The sequence below is a fragment of the Poecilia reticulata genome, chromosome 15, assembly GCF_904066995.2.
Source record: "Poecilia reticulata chromosome 15, P_reticulata-male-v2, whole genome shotgun sequence".
NCBI lineage: Eukaryota > Metazoa > Chordata > Actinopteri > Cyprinodontiformes > Poeciliidae > Poecilia > Poecilia reticulata.
The window spans coordinates 20,619,328-20,641,421 of NC_088844.1; the positions used below are offsets into that span (position 1 = coordinate 20,619,328).

At 39.3% G+C, this 22,094-nt stretch overlaps 1 protein-coding gene across 1 annotated transcript; it reads right to left on the bottom strand.

The window, feature by feature from the left end:
• Positions 1–533: 533 nt before the first annotated feature.
• mertka (c-mer proto-oncogene tyrosine kinase a) lies at positions 534–21,758 on the bottom strand. The gene is made up of 19 exons (XM_008429934.3): positions 21,382–21,758; positions 19,679–19,988; positions 19,491–19,591; positions 19,169–19,345; positions 13,341–13,427; positions 13,147–13,262; positions 12,887–13,076; positions 10,089–10,234; positions 7,017–7,155; positions 6,142–6,292; positions 5,601–5,689; positions 5,369–5,464; positions 4,904–4,984; positions 4,718–4,810; positions 4,507–4,625; positions 4,299–4,408; positions 4,050–4,209; positions 1,632–1,768; positions 534–1,284 (listed from the first exon to the last, which is right to left on the bottom strand). The coding sequence occupies exons 1-19, from the start codon at positions 21,461–21,463 to the stop codon at positions 837–839; spliced, it is 2,832 nt and encodes a 943-aa protein (XP_008428156.2). The 5' UTR covers positions 21,464–21,758; the 3' UTR covers positions 534–836.
• Between the last annotated feature and the right edge of the window lie 336 nt (positions 21,759–22,094).

The window sequence follows — 22,094 nt, forward strand, 5'->3', positions numbered from 1 at the left end:
TGGATGCTTAAATTCAATGTTTGCCATGTCCTACAGATGAGAACATAATCTGGAGAATTTACTTGATGAGAAATCATGGATTTTGAGAGAAATAAAAAGCAATAATGCTGATTTTTACAAGTCTACTTTTCAACAAATGTTTTCTGTGTCCCTAGTCTAAATTAATCATATTGCTGCATTATTGGACTCAAATTATTTTGATTCATCTTCTGCAAAGATATTGCCATAGCATAATGAAAGAGTATGTTACAGCTTTATACCACCATGCAGAAAAAAAATTTGCATTAGGTGTAGATATAAAAAAACTGTTGCTACTTTTAGTGTATAGTATAGAAAAAAAAATCTTAATGTTACATTTCCACATTTTAGTGTCCTTTTACTTTCTTTATTAGAAAATTCACATGCAACAAATTAAAAAAAACTAAATGTGGGATTTTTAAAAACATTAAACCTGTCTATCCTTTTATTTAAAGTAAATAATTCATGAGATTATGTATCATCTCCGTTAAACATCACATTGATAAACTACATCATTTAGTTTCAAATGAACAACAAAATTTATTTTTACAACGCAGGATTGTTTTATAGACATTTTGTACATTACCATATTTACATGGAAACACATTTCTCAAAGAGTTTCACAGCTCAGGGAGGCTTACTGAATATGTTCTGAAACATGTTTGGAGTTGACATAAATATAATAAGCTGACAATGTGAAGCTAACACTGCTCATTTAAAGAACGAGGAAGGGGCTTGAGATGCAAACAGGAAGAACCGTTAGTGCTGGTGAACCTTGGTGAGATGTTTGTTCAGTCGGATGAATTTTAGGCTCCAAATCATTTTAACAGGCATGAAGTGTCATCTGAACTGTGCTCCATCGCATCTGCTGCCCGATTTGCTCGACTCAAAGTATCCGTCGACAAAAGCGGCGTGTCCACCGTGGGAGAGCTCAGGGAGTTGTTAGCGGGGACCACCACTACGTAACGATCACTTCTATCATCATCATCATCATCCCTCTGCTGCCCATGAATGTCTGCTGTAACTACTGTGTTTTCTGCTGCCTCATGGCTGCAGGAAGGGGAGGAGCTTAACTCCATCTCTGCTGTGGTTATTTCCTCCCGGTCGGGGTCCTCTTCAGGAAAGCTGGTGTTAATATAAATAATATCTTCCCTACTAGAACTCTCAGGAAGTTTTTCTGCAAGCTTTTCCAACATTTCCCGGAGTTGAGGAAACAGCGGCCTGTCCACCGGATCGGCTCTCCAGCAGCTGTACATGATCTCATACCTAGATAAGAGCAAAAGAGAAAAAAAAGGGACACACTATCAAGTTCCTGTTTTAGTGAACCACAAGCACAACTGAAAACAATCTAAATAAAACGTTAATATTGTCTGTTGTCCTGGATCCTCTAAAAAATTCTTTAATAATATTGCTAGTCAGTGGGAATTATGCCAGTAAAGACATCTAAAATATACAGGAAAACTGAAGTCATAGTTGTCTATAAGTATTCTAACACACAAATAGAGCACATTTAATTTGTTGTTGAGGAGGTAAATGAAAAACACAATAAAATGTATTCTTCCCTTTAAATAAAATGAATGAAAACTTGTGGAGCATCCTACTGAAACACTCACAGTTCGTCCAAACAGTCAGGCGGCTGCTTCAGTCTGTGGCCTTCAACAAGATAGTCATAAATCTCGTGGTTCTGGACTCCCGGGTACGGCGTCATGCCTCGCGTAGCAATTTCCCACATGGTAACACCAAATGCCCACTGCACACATTTTAAAAAGCAAAACATTATTTCTTGCTAACTGGGATCACATTATGATCTGATAAGCATTAAAAACAGCATTATGCATACAGGTCCTTCTAAAAAAATTAGCATATTGTGATAAAGTTAATTATTTTCCATAATGTATTGATAAAAATTAAACTGTCATATATTTTAGATTCATTGCACACCAACTGAAATATTTCAGGTCTTTTATTGTTTTAATACTGATGATTTTGGAATACAGCTCATGAAAACCCAAAATTAATATCTAAAAAAATTAGCATATCATGAAAAGGTTCTCTGTACAAGCAATTAACCTCATCATCTGAATCAACAAAGTAACTCTAAACACCTGCAAAAGATTCCTGAGGCTTTTAAAAACTCCCAGCCTGGTTCATTACTCAAAACCGTAATCATGGGTAAGACTGCTGACCTGACTGCTGTCCAGAAGGTCATCATTGACACCCTCAAGCAAGAGGGTGAGACACAGAAAGAAATTTCTGAACAAATAGGCTGTTCCCAGAGTGCTGTGTCAAGGCACCTCAGTGGAAAGTCTATGGGAAGGAAAAAGTATGGCACAGCGAGAAAAGGTGACCAGACCCTGAGGAAGATTGTGGAGAAGGGTCGATTCCAGACCTTGGGGGACCTGCGGAAGCAGTGGACTGAGTCTGGAGTAGAAACATCCTGAGCCACCGTGCACAGGCGTGTGCAGGAAATGGGCTACAGGTGCCTCATTCCCCAGGTCAAGCCACTTTTGAACCAGAAACAGCGGCAGAAGCGCCTGACCTGGGCTACAGAGAAGCAGCACTGGACTGTTGCTCAGTGGTCCAAAGTAATTTTTTTGGATGAAAGCAAATTTTGCATGTCATTCGCAAATCAAGGTACCAGAGTCTGGAGGAAGACTGAGGAGAAGGAAATGCCAAAATGCCAGAAGTCCAGTGTCAAGTACCCACAGTCAGTGATGGTCTGGGGAGCCATGTCAGCTGCTGGTGTTGGTCCACTGTGTTTTATCAAGGGAAGGGTCAATGCAGCAGCTATCAGGAGGTTTTGGAGCACTTCATGCTTCCATCTGCTGAAAAGCTTTATGGAGATGAAGATTTCATTTTTCAGCACAACGTGGCACCAGGTCACAGTGCCAAAACCACTGGTATTACTGGCTGTGGTGTTACTGTGCTCAATTGGCCTGCCAACTCTCCTGACCTGAATCCCATACGGACTCTGTGGGATATTGTGAAGAGAAAGTTGAGAGACACAAAACTCTGGATGAGTTTGAGGCTGCTATCGAAGCATCCTGGGCCTCCATAACACCCCAGCAGAGCCACAGGCTGATTACCTCCATGCCACGCTGCATTGAAGCAGTCATTTCTGCAAAAGGACTCCCAACCAAGTATTGAGTGCATAACTTAAACATAATTATTTGAAAGTTGACTTTCTTGGTATTAAAACACTTTTCTTTTATTGGTCGGATGAAATATGCTAATTATTTGAGATAGGAATTTTGGGTTTTTATGAGCTGTATGCCAAAATCATCAGTGTTAAAACAATAAAAGACCCAAAATATTTCAGTTGGTGTGCAATGAATCTAAAATATATAAGAGTTTAACTTTTATCATTACATTATGGAAAATAATGAACTTTATCACAATATGCAAATTTTTTGAGAAGAACCTGTAGACTGTAAAACATGCTGACGCTTTTTGATTCAGATCTGTTGCAGAAAAATTGCAGGGAGTGGCACCTGATAATTGGACTGGCAGACCTTAGTTCCACATTGATAAGTCTTCTAAACACATTTTATTCTCTGTGAAACTAGAGTGTTATGATTTCCAAACATATCTATAAGATCTTATCTTGTCTCATTCAAATATTGTATATCATCTCCTGTGTTGGAGGGATGAATTCATCTCAAGGCTTTATAAGAATTTGGCCCCCAGGTTACTTTCTTTGCGCTAGGTCTGATTATAATTGACAAAAGCAGTTGTTCTTTTGTCTAAATCTTTTAGTTTTTTGTTTTTTTTTTTCTTTGGGGTTTTTCTTAAATTTGACAAAATGCTAAAAGAAAAAAAATCACGATATAATATTCTTGGCATGTGTCAGTAGTTCTTTCACCCTGACATAAAGACATAAGACAAATGACTATTCAGGCTTTCCTTCAAAAGGAACTTGGAAGCTTTAACAAGCAAAACCACATTTCCACATTGAGTTAGTTCTCCATTTAGTTGCTATCTGGTGATTTTCAGGGAGCATTGTTACAGGAAAAGATCCACATTATACTTACAACATCACTCTTTACAGTAAAAACTCTGTCTGCCAGACTTTCCACTGCAATCCACTTCACAGGCATTTTGGCTATCCTGCCCTGCCTGTAGTAATCTCCGCTGTAGATCTTCTTTGATAACCCAAAGTCAGCGACACACACCGACAGGTCATCACGCAGCCTGCGAGACAAGTAAAAAATTAAGTCAAATAAACCTCTTAAGTAATGAAGATTTTTCTATGAAAGCAAATTTCACAGAAAGAAACCTACATGCAGTTACGTGCCGCCAGATCTCGATGCAGAAAATTACGACCGCTGAGATACTCCATACCCAAAGCAATGTCAACCATGAACCTCAGGAGAGTCTGAGTTGGTAAGAACTGTGCACAAAAAGATAAAACGATAGACAACGGTGTTGAAATTAAAAATGCAGTCCTCACCATAACTTGCATGTATTAAATGTTGGCTGAAATCTTACCCTGGGGCTCTCTTTCAGGCGTGAACGCAACAGAAAGCTATGAAGATCTCCATATTTCATAAATGGGAGGATGACCATCGGTTTGGGAAAATTTTCAGAGCCAACTTCCAAGGACACACCTTAGAAGGACAAGTCAACACAGAAAATGTCCAAATAAGAACAGATAAAGGCAAAGAGAGCAGTGAGATCCCACATAATTCAGTTCTCATACCGAGCAGACTGATGACGTTAGGATGGTTGAAATCTTTCATGCAAGCCGCCTCATTCAGGAACTCTTCAATTTCCCTGTGAGAGAAGCTGTCCACTGTTTGAAATGAAAAGAAGAGTTACATATTTATCCATCCTCATTTTTAAAGACAATAAATGTTGAAAGTCTTTATATAATCATAAGGTTTACGTTTCATTGTCTTCACAGCAACTTTTACAGACGTGCCATCTGAGCTTCTTAATCGTCCCTCGACAACTGAGCCAAATTCACCTGGAAAACAACAGAGCCCATTCATGAAGGCTGTACTGTGTAAGCAATGTGATATTAAATATTTTTAATTAAAGGGTCACCAGGAAGTATTCACACCTTTTGGTTTTTCTACACATTTTGCATTTCATTTCATCCTCTAGAAACTAGATGCACCTGAGCTCTATTATATGTGTCATAGCAAAGATTGTCTTACTTCCATGTTTAACTGTTTTAATGTTCATAAATTTACATAACTGTCAGAGAACATGTTTCTGTTTTGCCCCTTTTGAGTTACTTTGTGTAGTTATATTATAAAAGGAAACAAAAACAGTGATGTCGTAAAACAATTGAAGAGGTGTGAATACTTTCTGGTGGCCCTGCACATCCCTGAAACGTTTCCCCAACCTTCTCCAAGAACTTTTCCTATTGAGAGCAAGCTCCTTTGGATCATGACGTCCTGCAGTTTGACCTGGAGTTCTTCACTTATACCAAGATTCCCAACTGAACAAAAGAGGCGCAAAAAAGTGTGTTTTTACATTGTTATTGTTCTGAATACATGCAGATATAAAAAAAATAAAAAATTTTAAATAAAAAATCAATAAATTTATTGATTTCAATGAAATATTTAAGAACATACAAGTGACTGCAGCTGCATTGCGGCTGTATGATATCTGGTTTGTGTACTGTATGATCGCATGTGACTTTTCTGCACTTCCATACTCCCACCTGCAGAGGGCGACAGAAGAGGAAAAATATTTCCACTGACATCATTGGATTTTGAAAAAAACAAAAAACACACACACAAACACTTGGCAGGATTCTTCACATCTAATGGTCAGTGTAGTGAGGAAGCTATCTGGGCAGTTTATTCCTTTACGATATCGTCTGTTTTCTATCTGTGCAGCTGCCCGTGTCCTTTTCCTGAAACATAACCCTGAGTCATGGCTTCCATATAAAACACACAGCTGCACCATTATTATCAGCATACTGTGATGACTAACAGGAACTACATCCAGTTTAAAAAGATAAGCCTTAATCTATTCAATTTTTCCCATGTTCCTTCTTAAAAAATGTTATTCAAAAATGAACTAAAATGAACTCAAACGTAACACGAATAGGTGGCAACTTCTAAATATAAGCAAACGTAGGAGTAAGCAAAGGTAGGAGATTCAGCATACCCAAAACAAGATCTGGGCGTCTTGTTCCGTACATACAGGGTCCCCAAGATAATAATCAGCAGAAGAGAGATGGCAAAAAAAAGGCCCATTATGACCGAGGCGAGGTGTGGGAGGCCTGTGTCTGGGATGGAGGTAGGGATCACTCCTGAAGCTGAAATGAGAATACAACATTGAAAATTAAGATCAAAGCTCTGAAAAAGATACATTTGATTAATTAATTTGAATATTTAATCCAAAAAAAATCTAACCAAATCAGACTTTAGTTCAACTTATTTTAAGCTCCTTTCAGAATGAGCCATTTTAGGGCTCTTGTCACTTTAAATCCAATTAAGTTGCTGCTGGCCAAGTCCCCCAACTAAACATTTACACTTGTATGTGAGCATGGCTTCAAACAGATGAACAATTATATAACTGCACACCTTCGAAAAGCAAAAGTAGAGCCTAAAGCAAAGTCAGCAAAAATGGAGCAAGTGGTTTCGACCGGTAAATCAACAACATGTTTATTCCAGCAGCCATTGTACAGCAACTTCAGTGGTAAAACCAGCTGACTAAATGTGCTGGAGCTCAGGATAGCTTGCTTGGTGACGGGCTGGGCTTCAACAGGATGGGCAGTACCTGCTGATTTGTGACATTACAAATATGTTTTTTTTAATTAGTCAATTTCCAGACACCAAAAAATATTAAACTGTCAGGGTGTTATTTTGAGTGCTTTCGGTGTTTTTAGAATTTGTGGAGACCCAAATGGAAGTACAAAAATGTGCAAAATGTGATTTTTACATAATTTTTACTTTAACCACAACACAACACAAATCTATCAGTAAAAAAATTGTTGGACATTGACAAGATGAGAAAATAAAAACAGCAGAGCTGCTTACTGTCCGACGGTGGCACATCGAACCGGACTTCTGGGCTGACCATGCCGCTCCCTGCCTGCGTACGTGCAGCGACCGCCACGCGGTAGGTGGCGTTGAATTCTTTCACCGGTACTAAAGTAGTGGTGTTGTCAGTGTGCACCTAAAATAAAACAAGACAGCTATAACGAAGACCTGTACCACTCTTTAAAACATATCTGGAACCAAAACAATGGCTAAGTCAGCAGACAAAGCCAGGTTTTAATGGTACCATTTAAATTAAACTAAAAGTAAAAACATAATACATCATAGAAACTTTAACTTGAGGAGGTGTTTTGAAGCACTTCCAGTATGAAACCTTTTTGGAAAGTCCTGAGAAGTGTTCATGGGGGATTATTGTAAACCTCTTTTTCAAAAAGGGAAGGAAACTTATTCTCTGAAGTAGCTTGTGCTGAATGTGAAGAAGCATGTGACGGACACAGCTCTAAATTTCACAACACCGCATGGTGCCATCTGGAGGTGGTTTGCTTTGCCAAATTGCTGACGGAGGACACTGAACCCATGATAGAGAGAGAACATATTTGTGACATCTAATGGAGGAAAATGTGCAAATAAATATTCTTGCAGCATCAAACTGTCAGAAGAGGTGTTGTTTCTGAAACAAGTGTATTTACTTGCACTGTAAAAAAAGATCATAACCTTTCTTCCTCATTAAATCAGACTAAACTTTTCCTGCTTTAGGTTAGTATTACCAAAATTAGTTATAAAGGATAAATGTCAGGGTAAAGACAGAGAGACATTTTTACCACCTTATTTATTTCCACATGTTTACATCAACGGGATTTAAACAATGAATGGGTTTAGGAGTAAAATGTGTCTTTAAACTAAAGATTGCAAGAAATGGTCATTTTCTGCAATGAAGTCAGTGCTGTACTGACATGAGCGGAAACGCTACTCGGCAAGGAAGAAAACATTAGCCAAAAAGCAACATAAAAACCCAGATTACATGTAAATGCACTCAATGACACAGACTTTAATTTAAGAGGAAGCTCTTGTGGTCTGATGAAACTAAAAACAAAGTGATTGGTCTTTATGACTGTTGCTACATTTGGTGAAACTGAGGTTGGGAACATGCTGTGTGGATGTTTTGCTGCAGGAGGGACTGGTGTATTTCACAAAAAAGATGGTATCATGTTGAAAGGATATCATTTGAATATGTAGAAGAAAAACATCAGCCAGGAATTTACAGCTGGGAATTAATGGATCTTAATGGACATTTGACCATTAAGACCTACAATTTAAAAAAGACAGTTTTATCTTGGATGGGATCTTAAAAGAAAAAAAAACTCTGTCACTCATTATTTTCAACACTTTGTAAGTAGAAATCATTTGACAATTCACCTAAACCTGGAAAAAAGTTTTGTTTACTTAACATCCAAATGTGAGGTAATGCAGTTTATGTAAATATCAGGTTCAACCTCATCTCCCCTCTCCTATCCAAACTTCTCCACCTCAATGGTTCCCATCTAACCAGATAACTGAGGATTAAATAAGATGCAATAACGGCTGTCATACAGGATATTTAGCCCATAGATGTACACAACCTCTTGTATTCATATGTCTTTCACTTAGATGACTCAGTATCCAGTGGAGAAAAATATCCAGCGTGAAAACTGAAAAGCTGTCAACTTCCTTTGGCTCCCAACCATAGAGGAAAGACAGGAAACAGTATTGTACTACGGGGCCCTTTTACACACGAGTATGACTGCTTATGGACAAGTGTTAGACTTTGAACAATAGATGATTTAATTTTAGCTAACAGGAAGGATTATTAAGATTCTGACTCAGATTGATTTGCTTTCACTGTATGAATTAAACAAATAATGAAACTAAAACCAATCTTAAGGCTGGCCTTGGAATAATAAATTGTGGCATTTCTTAGCTTTTGTAATTATTGAGAGAAGTGGGAAAAAATACCCTAAGTTGAACTCTTGGTGACAAGTAATGAGGAAGTTTGTCCTCAATACTTGTTTCACAAGTCAGGTCAAAGTTTTCACTATGTCACACACCTTTACATGTTTGTACTTTTAGTCATCTTAAAACAATGTAAAGTCATGTAAAAAATTGTTGTTCCCTTTGTTTTCTTAAATGTTTCAGGCTCTCACATTTTTAAATATCACAGTTAATACAAATTGCAGTGTTCAAATGACGATTTTATTTATTGGGGAAAAAATATCCAAACCAGCCTGACCGTATGTGGAAAAGTAACCATAATCCTTTGCTAAATCATTAAACACCTGAGATTAAAACACACATAGATGAGTTTGATTTCACTTGCAATAACCAGATCTGATTCTAACCACATGTAGAATCTAAACAGAGCCTGTCTGACAACACGAAGTAGGATAAAACATCAAACTCACTCACATTTATTAGTGAGGAAAATGATTCAAAGCCATTACTAAGGCGTTGAGACTCCAGAAAACCAAAGTTGGAGCCATTAACCCCAAATGGAAAACAAGTGGAACAGTAGGGAAGTACTTTTTTTTTCAAACAACCCTGACAAAACAAAGAAAAAAACAGGTTTTTCTGAAGCATCAACTTTCATTGAACTTGTTCATTACTCGATGTTCCTACGAGTTTCCATGCACTTATTGGCTTAGTGGACAGATGAGCCACATGAGTTGACGTGGGAACAAAGTTGGACCTAACCAACCTTTCTCTGCTTTTTGTAGAGGACAAAACTTCAGCCTCCACAGCAAGTTCAGTGTGTATTATATGCTGCCTCCTGAGTGCTTTGAACAGGGCCTCCTTTACAGCGCTCTGCTTTCCATTTGCAGCTGTGAGATCACATCTGTGGCAATAAAGAACAGCTGCTATCGTACAAACGAGGAACAACATCTGTTCCAGAGACTGGAATCATTTGCACTTTCTCCAGACAAAATAGCTTCAGTGACTCTCATCATCTTCTTTGAAACCATCTTTATACTTTTGTGTTCAAACTTTTGAGGATGGATTCAATCTTGGATCCATTCTCAGGAAATGTATAGGGAAAGGAATTTAAAGAAAGCAAAAAGCTAAATTTATTTTACTCACCCTATCTTCATCTGTCCCGTGCTTAACGATAACTTCATAGCCTCGCAGGATGCCATTTATTTTGTCCTCTGGCGGAGGTTTCCACTTGATAACCAGCCGTGACTCATTCAGCTGCACGGTCACATTCCTGGGGTAACTTGATGGCACTGAAGGCATGACAAAAAGAAATAAAGTGGTTAAGACAGCAATAAAGCATTGTAACAAAACTATTAGACTTCTTACAGGACCGAAGCTTAGGAATAAAACAAAACAAGATCCACATTGAGCTTCCTAAAATGCGTAAATTGTTTTGAATGCAGTTTGGTATTTGGTGACTTCCAGGAATGTCCTATTAAGTCTTTCAACTACAATATTCCCTGCAGTGACTTTAGGAAGGAAATTGAAAGGAGCTCCACCCAAGTAAGAACTTTCTGTTTTGTCAGCCCCCTCCTATTTCCTGAGTGACCCATGAAGACAACAACGGATTTAGTGAATATCACATTTTTCTGAATTCACTTGTGGTAATTCTACAAGCAGTAGCTGTGTAAGTTATGAACACTCCAGTTATAAGCAGGAGGCTTACGCTGAGCACATTTGGAATGGGAAGCTGTTTAATTACACAGTGTTGTAATCCCTAAAACCCAAAGAGAAATGATGAGATGAGGCAGAAACATAACTCTGAGGGTATAGAGAGCAAATACATGAACGGTCTCAAATTATAATCAGTTTCCTTGAAGATGTGATAGATCCAAATTGAATTGCTCTCATTTTTAATCCATTTCAGCCTTGATTTGAGTCAACCTGCGAGCGAAATTTCGGATTATATTGTTCCTGAAATAATTATTTTAGTAATAGATTATTCTGGCAATCTATTAAAAAAATTGGAACATAGTACTGCCGATTTTCTGCAGAAATACATTAAGCAGATACATAAGTGAATAATTCAATTCCTTTTTGAAATAAGAAAATAAGTTTTTGTTGCCTAAAATGCAGTAACATAACATTCCTTTAATTAAAATGATCAATCAAATTTTATTTGTGCAGCACATTTCAGCAGCAAGGCATTTCAAAGTGCTTTACATCATAAACAAAACCACAAAGCCATGCAACATAGAATCAACAGTCAAAACATTACATTAAGTCAAGTAGGGCTGAAACGATTCCTCGAGTGATTCGAGTATCTCGATTATTAAAATTCCTCGAGGAAAATTGACCTGCCTCGAAGCTTCGTTAATTTATGTTTTATCATTTAGCGCACTGTGTTTCAGCCGGAACATTATTTGCATTGAGCGGAGCTCTGACTTCCGCCTCTGAGTTGTTGACGGAAGTTACGTGTTAGCGGCATAACGTCCAATCTTCAAGTTCGGCCCGCGGGGATTTTACTGATTGGTGATAATTCCGGGTTTTCACGGTTTTTGTGGGACCAATAAACATCCTTAAAATGACCGGCGCGATGCCGGGAGTTCGGCAGCCTTTCTGCTCCGGAGCTGCTGGTTGAACGGCGGGAAGAAGCTGAGGAGGATTTATACAGGTGAGCGGAGAGACTGAACACGGCGGGCGGCTGAGGGTTGATGCTTACAGGGTAAGAGCAGCTTTACGGACAAACCCCACAATAAACTTATATCATCCGGGTCTGAACAAACGGGAGGCAGAACATGGCTGGTAGATGAGTTTCTGAACGGAGGAGCCGTAAATATCCCGTATTGCTCCCCTGGTCTACAAAAAAGTAACTGGTAGGGAAGCTCAAATGTTGAAAAAATAGACTGATGTTGATATCCGATAGTAACACTGGTGTTATGGAAGATTTACCAATATTTTATTTCATAATTGTTTTTATCCGATTAATCGTAAGAAAAATCTATAGATTACTTGATTACTAAAATAATCGTTTACAACAGCCCTAAAGTCAAGGGCCATCATTAAATTCATAATTGATTATGTTTCAAAAGCAACTCTAAACAGGTGGGTTTTTAGTCGTGATTTAAAGGCACTCAGTGTTTCAGCTGTTTTACAGTTTTCTAGAAGTTTGATCCAAATTTGTGGTGCGTAGAAGCTGCAGAATGCTGCTTCTCCTCGTTTGGTTCTGGTTCTGGGGCTGAAGAGTAGAACCAGATCCAGAACCTGAGGGGTCTGGAAGGTTGATACAACAACTTAAATTCAAAACAGCAGATCTTTAATGTATTGTGGTGCTAAACCTTTCATGATTTATAAACTAACAACAGTAGTTGTTAGCATATTCTCTGAGCTCCACTGAGCCAATGTAGGGACTTTAAAACTGGTGTTATGTGCTCTATCTTCCTGGTTTTAGTGAGAACACGAGCAGCAGCGTTCTGGATCAGCTGCAGCTGTTTGATGGATTTGTTGGACAGACCTGTAAATACCCTGCTGCAGTAATCAATGCAACTAAAGATAAACGCATGGATGAGTTTCTCTAGATCTCGCTGAGACACTAGTCCTCTAATCCTGGTGATGTTCTTCAGGTGATAGAAGGCCGACTTTGTGACTGTCTTTATGTGGTTCTGAAGATTCAGGTCAGAGTCCATCACTACTCCCAGATTCCCACTTGAAGAGCTCTGGGTTTGCAGACAAACAATTTTTTATCTTAAATTCAAAACGTATATATTTTTGTGCAGGTTTGGCTTAATTACTGCTGTTATTCTGTCACTGAATAATTTTTTTTCCATTAACTAGAGATTGTATACTCTAGGCAATAATTAATTGAGTACTTAATTAGTTGACAATTATTTCAAAAACTAATTAATTATGATTAATCTGTTGTCTGTTGAATTGTTTCAGCCCCAGCTGAACTCATGACACACCTCCCTCTGTGGTGTTGTTCTGGATCCACTTGGAGAACGGAGACGCTCCCAGCTCGTTGCTACAGGAAACGCTCATGTTGTACCACGTCATAGCCTTCAGCCCGGAGACTTCACAGGGGAAAGGCGGCACTGTGACGTTATCGAGCCTGGTTATGGTCACCTCCCCTTTCCTCTGACTCATCTCTTTGACCTTGGATGGAGCAGAGATCAGGTGAGCAATCAGAAACTGCAGCAGCATTTTCTCCACGTGTGGGACTTACCCTGACGTGACAACTGGTGATAGAAGAGAAGCCGTCATGTCCAGGGATCCAGCTCAGCATCAGCTTGTTGGACTCTTTAGCCGTCACCGTAAGATTAGTCACAGGACTGGGAAAAACTAAAGCAACACCAATAAAAGTGATTAAAATCCATACAAAGAGCATCCAAAACATCCCTAAAAATCTCTGCCTTTTACCTTTGATGTTGACAGTCGCTTCTCTGGACGTAGAGACTCCCTTTGCGTTGTGAGCCTCGCAGCTGTAGTGGGTTGGCTTGTCCACACCTGCAAATGGAGGAGTAAATTCAACAAAGTTGCAGAATTCAGGTAGTATTTTCTGACAATGGTGTGAAAAACCTTGGAGTAAGAACAAGCGAGAAACATTGTCTCTGCTCTCTAGATTTTGGCCAACAAGTCAAATTCTCTTGGAAGCAGACATCAGTCAGACCTTTCCAATCTGAATCGGCTCTATTTTGTTTTTTTTTCCTGGATGCGCAATTGTTCTCTTTCAACAGCCTCAGAGCTGCCCAGCCAGGCTAGGCTAGATTAGGACTCTGAAATAATGTCCCTTTTGTGCAATGTTTTCCAGCATCTATGTCTCGGAAACATTGTCACAAAGCTCATCCCAGAGCAGCCTGAAAACACCGGGAAAACGACTGAAATTGTGCACCTAACCTTCCTTTTGCAAAGCAGATTGATGCATCAGTGTAAATGTATCAGATATTAAATTGTTTTTGAAGGCAAGAACACCCATCTGGGCATTTTCTTCAGCCTTGAACTGTGGATCAATCTTTCACGCTAATCAATCAGTATAAAGTATCACTTAAATGTGAAGCAGAAAAAAAAATTCTACGTAGCTTTCAAATAGTTCACAACTGACAAAGTTTGCTGTGCTTTTACTCAGATGACTAAATAAAATGAATAGGAATACAGCTGTTCTGTGTCTTCGTAAATCACAGGACACTCCTTGAAGAAGACCTGCTAGATCAAAACATGCTCAGCATTTTGGAATGAGTGAGTCAAAGTTCAACCCTAAATCTCTGCACCCAGTCTGGCTGAGCTCAAGAATAGGAAGCATTTCAGTCTCTAGACGTGTAAATCTGATAAAGAGATATTTACAGCCAAAGGTGTTTCTATAAAATATCGACTCACGTGGGATGAATACAAATGAAAACAAAAAGGTATGATTTTAGTCACGTATCTATTGGAAAAAGGAAATGTATCAGGGTCATGTGTTGTCATTTCTGCTTTCACTGTACTCTAGAAGACAATCAAAACAAAAGCAATAATACACACAGAAAAACATACACATCTCTGGGTTTTTCCTCACAAGGGAACTGGGACGAGGATCAGAGTGAGCCAGAATAGCTAAACAGCGCGACGTGTAACATGCATCCAGCACCCTCTAATTTTCAGGTTTGGGTTTCCTCCAGCTCCCTGAGCAGCCTGGGATGTCGGCTGTTTTTCCATTTTCTATTCAGGGAGCAAATCCAGTCACAAGCTACACAGCCAGGTTACAACAGAGTCCATTCCCAGTGTTTTTCACTTCTGTCTGTAATAAACTTTTAGAGCATTTTAATCTCAGATAATGGGTATACTCAATTCTAACATAGTTAAAGCTGCAAAGTAAAGTAGTTCAGACTTTACTCCTTACAGTGGTAAAGCCTCCAGGTGAGAAAAGCTTCACATCCATCTGAAGGCTAAAAATGTATTTTTAAATACGTATTTTTCCACACAGATGGATTGATTCTGCCAATTAATTAATGCCAAATATGGAAAAGAAAACAAAAATTGCTTTCTGTAATTCATTTCATAAAACTAGAACAACCAGATCCTAAAATCACTAGATCATCTTCTTTTGGTCACGAGGCTCAGCCACACTCTTATATTCAAGGAAGTTTTCACAGTTTGACCCCAGAAACTCTCCAAATACCTGTGGGAACTGAGAAACTGCTAGAACGGACTTGTCTGATCTGTAGATCGTTGTGAAAAGCCTCCATATTTAACAACAAACGTTATGAATGACAGTGAGCCTGCACTGCAATTCTAACTTTTTGAAATCATGCAAATCGTATTTTGCAACTGTATTGACAGCACTCTAATTACATCAATAGACCAAATTTGTTTCTGATGAGAGGCCCTTAATTACTCATTATGTACAATGAGGTTGAGTTTGCAGCAAAGCTCGTTTGCCAGTGTTTGGTCCTGCACAGAGCTCGGCCTGCAGCCTGCCAGCCTCTGTGTTCTGCCTCTCTTTACCGGGCAGTGGGCCGTCCTGTGAAAGGGGCCTTTGTTCGCACATCCAACCCCCGAACAGCCAGGCCCCTTGCACATGCCGGACCAAAGCACAACTCTAAACCTTTAACCCCTCAGCTTCTGACAATGGTGGATCTGCTTCGCCTGTAGCAAACCGCAGAGCTACAGCCTATGGATTAAATCTTATGCTTCTGATGATGTTTACTCTCAGAAGGGTCCATAAAGTCTGCATGTGTGTTGGGAAACTGAGACATGTCTGTATTCCTCTTCTTGTGTAACATTCGAGGACATTACTTTGTGTTGACAAGAGAGCAGGACACAACATCAGAGTAATGCAGATAACCGCAGCTTTTTAATGAGGCACAAGAGCAAAGCCGAGACTGAGGAGTCAACATACGGAAAGCAATCAAAAATATATGCACAGCATGAACCACAGAAGTAAAAATTATCCATATGCATTTTATCCCCAGCTGCACTGATGTCATAACAAAGGTCGTATCACATCTCATGTAGAAACCAGCAGACTATGGAAGCCAGTTTAGCCACAACAATATCCAATAACGCTGCCCTGAAACTTGTCTAAAGTGGCCCAGAAGTCACAGGCAAAGCGGTCATTTGGTTTGCTCTCTCAGCTCTGTTTTCCTTCTAGCAGATACTCTTCTGACCTTGACTGTGTCAAAGAATTCACAACTTTAAATCAGACTCAAAGAAAACTGAGGGACACACACAAAAAAAATAACATTCACTCAGTATGGTTGCTCACTTCAATTGTTATTAAATTCATTTGCTGCAGTTTTGCAATATTTCAGCTAAATTTGATAGGGTACATGTGTTTTTATTACTTTTGTTTTGCGCTCTCTTACTCTGTGCTCTCACACTTCTCGTCTTTTCATTTTTCTTGAAATGTAGCGATAAATTCTGCAGCATACACTTCAGAAACTTCTGGTTTTTTACGTCGTAATTATCACAAGTTACAGATTTCACTTAACTTCTGCAGGGACATAGACTAAAATGTGCCATCAGTGCTTTGTCTATGGTCGTATCTCTGAAACGGCTGTTTCAACCCACTGCTTTGTACTTCAAGCCTTCAGTCTAACTCTGCTGCAACCAAATTGATCTGAGTGACTCCTCCGTATGTAATCTAGTGTTTCGCTGTTACTTGGTCATTAATTTAAACCTGGTTTATTAATGTGTCCAGAGGAAGGGCTTGAAAAATCAGATCTAATTTCCAGCTTAATATCAGACATTAAATGTTCCTTGACCGTTTTGAAGGTAAAAATGAACTCTCAAATCAATCAGACTCTTAAAACTAGAAAATAAAGAATGACTGCAAAATTGAAAAAAAGCTGACTTAGACCTGATGATGCACATAAACTGCTTTGCTAAAGTGGCTTCCCCAAATCTAGCAAGCAGTGGCAGAAAGAAAACCATCGCTGAAACAAAGTCACAGGTCATGTGAGGGACAAAAACATCTGCTGTCAGATCAGACCAAAACCGAGATTTCTGGCTTGAATACAGAAATTGATGTGGAATGTGGTGAAAAACCAACATTCCACATCACATTGAACGCAGCATGCACTCTGTGATACATGACGGTGGCAGCATCATGCAGTGGGAATGTTTTTCTTCAGCAATAACAGGGAAGCTGGACAGAGCTGATGGGAAGAATACGTGGCAATCAGAGGTTCTTTTGATAATCAGTGCATTCAGATCGACACATATTTATGTTAGAATGGCCTAGTCCAAGTCCAGCTCGAAATTTGATTGAGAATCTATGGGAAAAAAACTGAAAATATCTGTACATAGATGGTCTCCATCCAATTCAACCAAGCTATGTTGTGAATAAAAATGGTTAAACTTTTCATTTCTAGATGTGCAAAGGTGGTAGAGAGGCCAAAATGCTTCATCTGGTTCTTCAAAGTATTTACTCAAGATAGCAGAATGCAAATGTATAGAAAAGCTTAAAACTGTGCCTGTTACACTTTTCAGACATACATATGTCGAAATATTTGAAAAGCGCAAGTCATCTTACTTGCTCTTCAGAGCTACTACTGCTGTTTTTCCATTACAAATGTGTGCAAATATTTGTCGATATTCTGCTAATGCCAAAAAACTACATTTTACAACTGCGGTGTCCATGAAATGAGAAAGAAAATTTAAATCACATGTGAATACGCTTGTTCACACAACAAGTTCCAGTTACATGACATATATTCAGAGTTCAGCCGTGGGGCTAGCGCTCATCATCTATCAGCCGTCAGAGAAGACGTTGGCGACTTATTAAGGCATTGGAGCAACAAACCCCTCTTACTTTGGAGCAAATTTCCATTTAGCAAAATTACTTCCATAATTTCAATTTGGAGAATTTTATTGTTAATGGGAATGCAGCTAGTGTTGATGTATCACTGGGTTGCCCAAATCTAGTCCTCAAGAGACATTATCCTGTAACCTTTGGATGCATCTCTTGTCCAACACATCTGAATCAAATGATCAGCAGGTGATTCAGCTCTGCAGAGGCCTGGTGACAAAACATTTAGGGATAAAGTTCTACAAGTTACGAGACTCTAAAATCCCAGTAAAATGCACTGAGAGTTGTGGTATTCCCAGGAAGATCACTAATGTATCATAGCACCCTGAGAAATGTTGGGGGGATGAAGAGAAACCAGTTAAACACAAACACCCTCAAACTGTGATGAATTACTTGTTGAAGTTTCTTGTAAAGCAACTACAGTCGCATACTTTTGATGTCTTATTAGACGTTAAAAGGACAGGCTGTCGCCACCTCCTACACGTCTCTTAAAAACGTGATAAACCTAGAAGCTGACTGACTGAGTTGGTTTCATGACACAAAGCAGGAAAACACATGCAGCAAACAAAATCTACCAGCTGCTGCATCTGAAAGCTTCCTAATTAACAAGACGCCAAAACATTAAACTCCCCTCAAGGCTCAGGTAATTTCCATGCCCTCTTCCCATTGAAAACTTTAATCTTATTTACACGTTATTGCACAAGTTTCCCATAAGCTAACCATGCACTGACGTCAAGCATGGTCTCAGGAAGCTTTCAGGAAGTGTACTATTCCAGCAATCAGCTCTTTCTCCAACGTTGCACTGGTTGAGCAGCGTTACAAAAAGCGTCAACCGCGCGTGAATGACCACTGTTAACCGCGCTGCAGAGCGACGTGCTGAGGAATCTGACTACCGTAAGCAAGGTGCAGCTGCTGAGGCAGCAGACACGAGGCAGAACAGAAACCACGGACAGGGTAGGGACTAAACGCTGCTGTCCAGAAACGTTGGATATCTATATGTGCTGATGATTGAGTTGTCTCTACACTGAGTTCCAGAAAGGGAACAATTAAAAGCTAAACCAGCTAAATATCATTAAAGGGTTTTACAGCTTGTTTTGGTTTAATTACATCGCACTCATAGAAACCAGGGTATCCTTTTAAAAAGTCATTTGGATTTGACTGGTTGGAAACCAACGACTAGAGGTTCATTAAAACATGTTTTTGTTTAATTTATATGGACGGATCAGAGCTTCTAAATAAATGCTGGATTTAAATGTTCTAATTTAAAAAAAGTCAAGAAAGGGATAAATCACAATCTGTATTTTCTGACACATTCAGAGTCACCAAGATATTCTGCTGTCATATTAAAACCTTTCATTAGATAGAATATAAGGAGAGCAGCTAGAACAGGAAGAGGCTGATCATCACACAACTCAGGGAAACATAAAGCAGACTGACTGGACTGCATGCTGATGGGGTTTACCTTCCACAGTTAAGCTGCTGGGAGACTTTTCCTCTTCTTTTCCCTCAACAGGTTTTCCATCACTGAACCAGCGGATAGAAACCGGTTCTGGAGGTCCCTTTGCCACACAGGTCAGCGTGAAATTTGCATTCCTGGTCACATTCAGGTCCTCTGGTTCGTGTACAAATCCTGGCAGACCTGCAGGGGGGGAAGGCACAAAAATCGATCACACTGCAAAAACATAAAATCACAAAACATATCTTTGTGTTGATATATTTGTACACTTGAAGTAAAGTTGTGCTGGCACAGAAGCATCCGTTTTTACAATCTTATTATAACCCACCTTCCACCCCTAAAACGATGGACTGAGACCTCCTTGTCTCATTGTTGACGCTCATTGTGCAGTGGTACTCTCCAGCATCTGCTCTCTGTACCTTTTTAATGCTGTAACGCAGCACATAGTGACATATTAATCTTCCTACCCGCCTCGTAATCCATTATTTTCGTCTTTCATCTCAGAGTGCAACGTACATGACGGTGGAGATGAGAGTTGTGACTCCGTCTGTGAAGGCCTGGAGCTCGTTGATTGCCATGTGTTCGTCATTTGACAGGTCCTTGTCGTCCTTCTTCCAGACGATGGAGGGGTCCAGCCTCGCATCGGGGATGTCGACGGAGCAGTTGAACTTAGCCTGGTGGCCCTCTGACAGCTCGATGGAGTGGACGGTGGGCTTGAACTGCAGCCGCCTGAGCTGATCTTTGCTCAGGTGAACCGGAGAAACGTGGCGTGGAATGACAGCAGGCTCTGAGCTCCTGGTTGGTCTGCGGACGTTGAACTGTTGAACTGTGCACAGAGAGGGCGAGATGTTAGGATGCTCTGAACCATGTGACATTAGCAGTAGACAGGAGAAAAAAGCTGCTTTGCTGCGGTGCACATTTAATCACAAAATTTTACTGTACTAATATATTATACTTGTTTTTCTTTTACTTTCATAGTTGTTGAAAAACACTTTATTTAATTCTATAAAATGTATATTTCTATTTTCTTCTCTTATTCTTGTTCTTTTTTTATTCCCACCAGTATTTTAAACGTAGTGTATTATATACTCCCTAAATTTGATCACATTCCAGCCAGAAACATCGGCTTCATTTGGCAGCTCATGATTGTAAAGTGAAATAATAATTATAGACGGTTGTCAAATATTTTTACAAATTAAAATCTAAAGTCCTCTGAACAATTACTGGTTGGGATTGTCATAAATCCAGCAAAAAAAAACCAAAAAAACATTCATCGTGTGAAGTCTCATCTGCAGTTTGTAACAAGCCATGTGTGGAGTGGAGAAAATGTGGAACAAGGTATTCTGATGAGATGGGATCGAATATTTACTTTTTGTCTTTCATTCAAAACACTGTGTGGCAGAAATCCAAGATTACGCATTTCCCTGAACAACATTCCTATAGTGACATACGGTGAAAGCAGCATTATGATGTGGGGATGCTGTGCTGGATATAAATGTGACAAACGGATAATCCTGACAATCTGAGGTAGTTATGAACTTTTTATAGAACAACAATCCTAAACACAGAACCAGAACTACAATGGAATGGCTTTTGTCAAAGCTTTTATGTGTTAGAGTGGCCCAGTAAAAATTCAGACTTTTAGATCCAATAAGATCACATTCACTCTACGTCCAAAATGGCTGTGCTTAAAGAACGGGTAAAATATGCAGTGTCAAACTTTTTAGATATTTATTTGTAGAAATATGCAAATTTCCCTTCACCTTTGCAATTACACACAATGAACTAAACATAAAATCCCAATAAAGTATGTTAAAGTTTGTAGTTGTAATGTGACAAAAAGTGAAAAGCTTAAGGGCTTCACTGCTTTCCTAAGTAAATATCTATACATAGTATTTAAAGTTGTTTCAGTCTGATTTACTCATCTACTACAGCTTATGTCTTATCAGAAACTGACGTACTTTGTACCGCACTAACCTGTATAAACTGTGCCAGGCAGCCTACAAACCCAGACTAATCTAATCAATTAAGGCTTCCTGAAGGGCTTAAATGCTTTATATGCCCATTAAAATCTGAATTTAATCACACCTGAGCAGCATTATCCAGCGAAGAGTCCTGCCTTTAGCTTTAAATCAAGAGATTACCTCTATGGCTACTTCAGGGTCCATGAAGTAGCTCAGGAAAACGTATTCTCCCCCAAAGAAAAACAAACAACTTACCGCTGAGAGAGCTCGGCAGAAGACAGGCTGTGACCACCAGGCGAACAACAACAAACCAGCCAGAGTTTAACATCTTTTCCATCAGCAATATTTTGGTAGCGCGGCGGCAGCAAGCTAAGAAAAGTTATCAAATACACGCAGACCGCGTTGGTTCAGCTCCGAGAAAGGACAACATCTCCCAGAGCAGGGGGTTCAACGCTGTCTGAGTGGAGCTGTTGACTGAAGGGCTGCATAGCTGGAGAGAAAAGTTCAGAGTTTGGGACGTCACCGCAGATGTGGTCCATAAAGGCGGGACTGAGGAACCGCTGAACACAACTAAAAACAATGAAGCTACACAGACGCCATCATTTTTGTCCCTCAAAAGCTTTAGTCTTTACTTAATTTCAAGTTGAAATTTTCAACTTCAGCTCCTTTATTACTGATACACTCTGACAGTAATTAAAGCCAATAAAACTCTGCGCTCAACTGCTCCACCTGGTGGCCACTTTCAGATGGCAACCTTGTTTTTTTCCCCATATCCCTGCATTAAATGTCCGAGTTTATGGACTTTCATCCGATTCTTAAAAGTTGCTGACATTAAATGTATTTCAGTCTTAAGAACAGCTAAAGCAAAACACACCACATTTTGCAAATATTTAAATGTCATTTAAGTTTTGAAGAAGTAATAATGCATCGTTAGCTTTATTTTTAGAAGAAAATGTAATTTTTTTTCC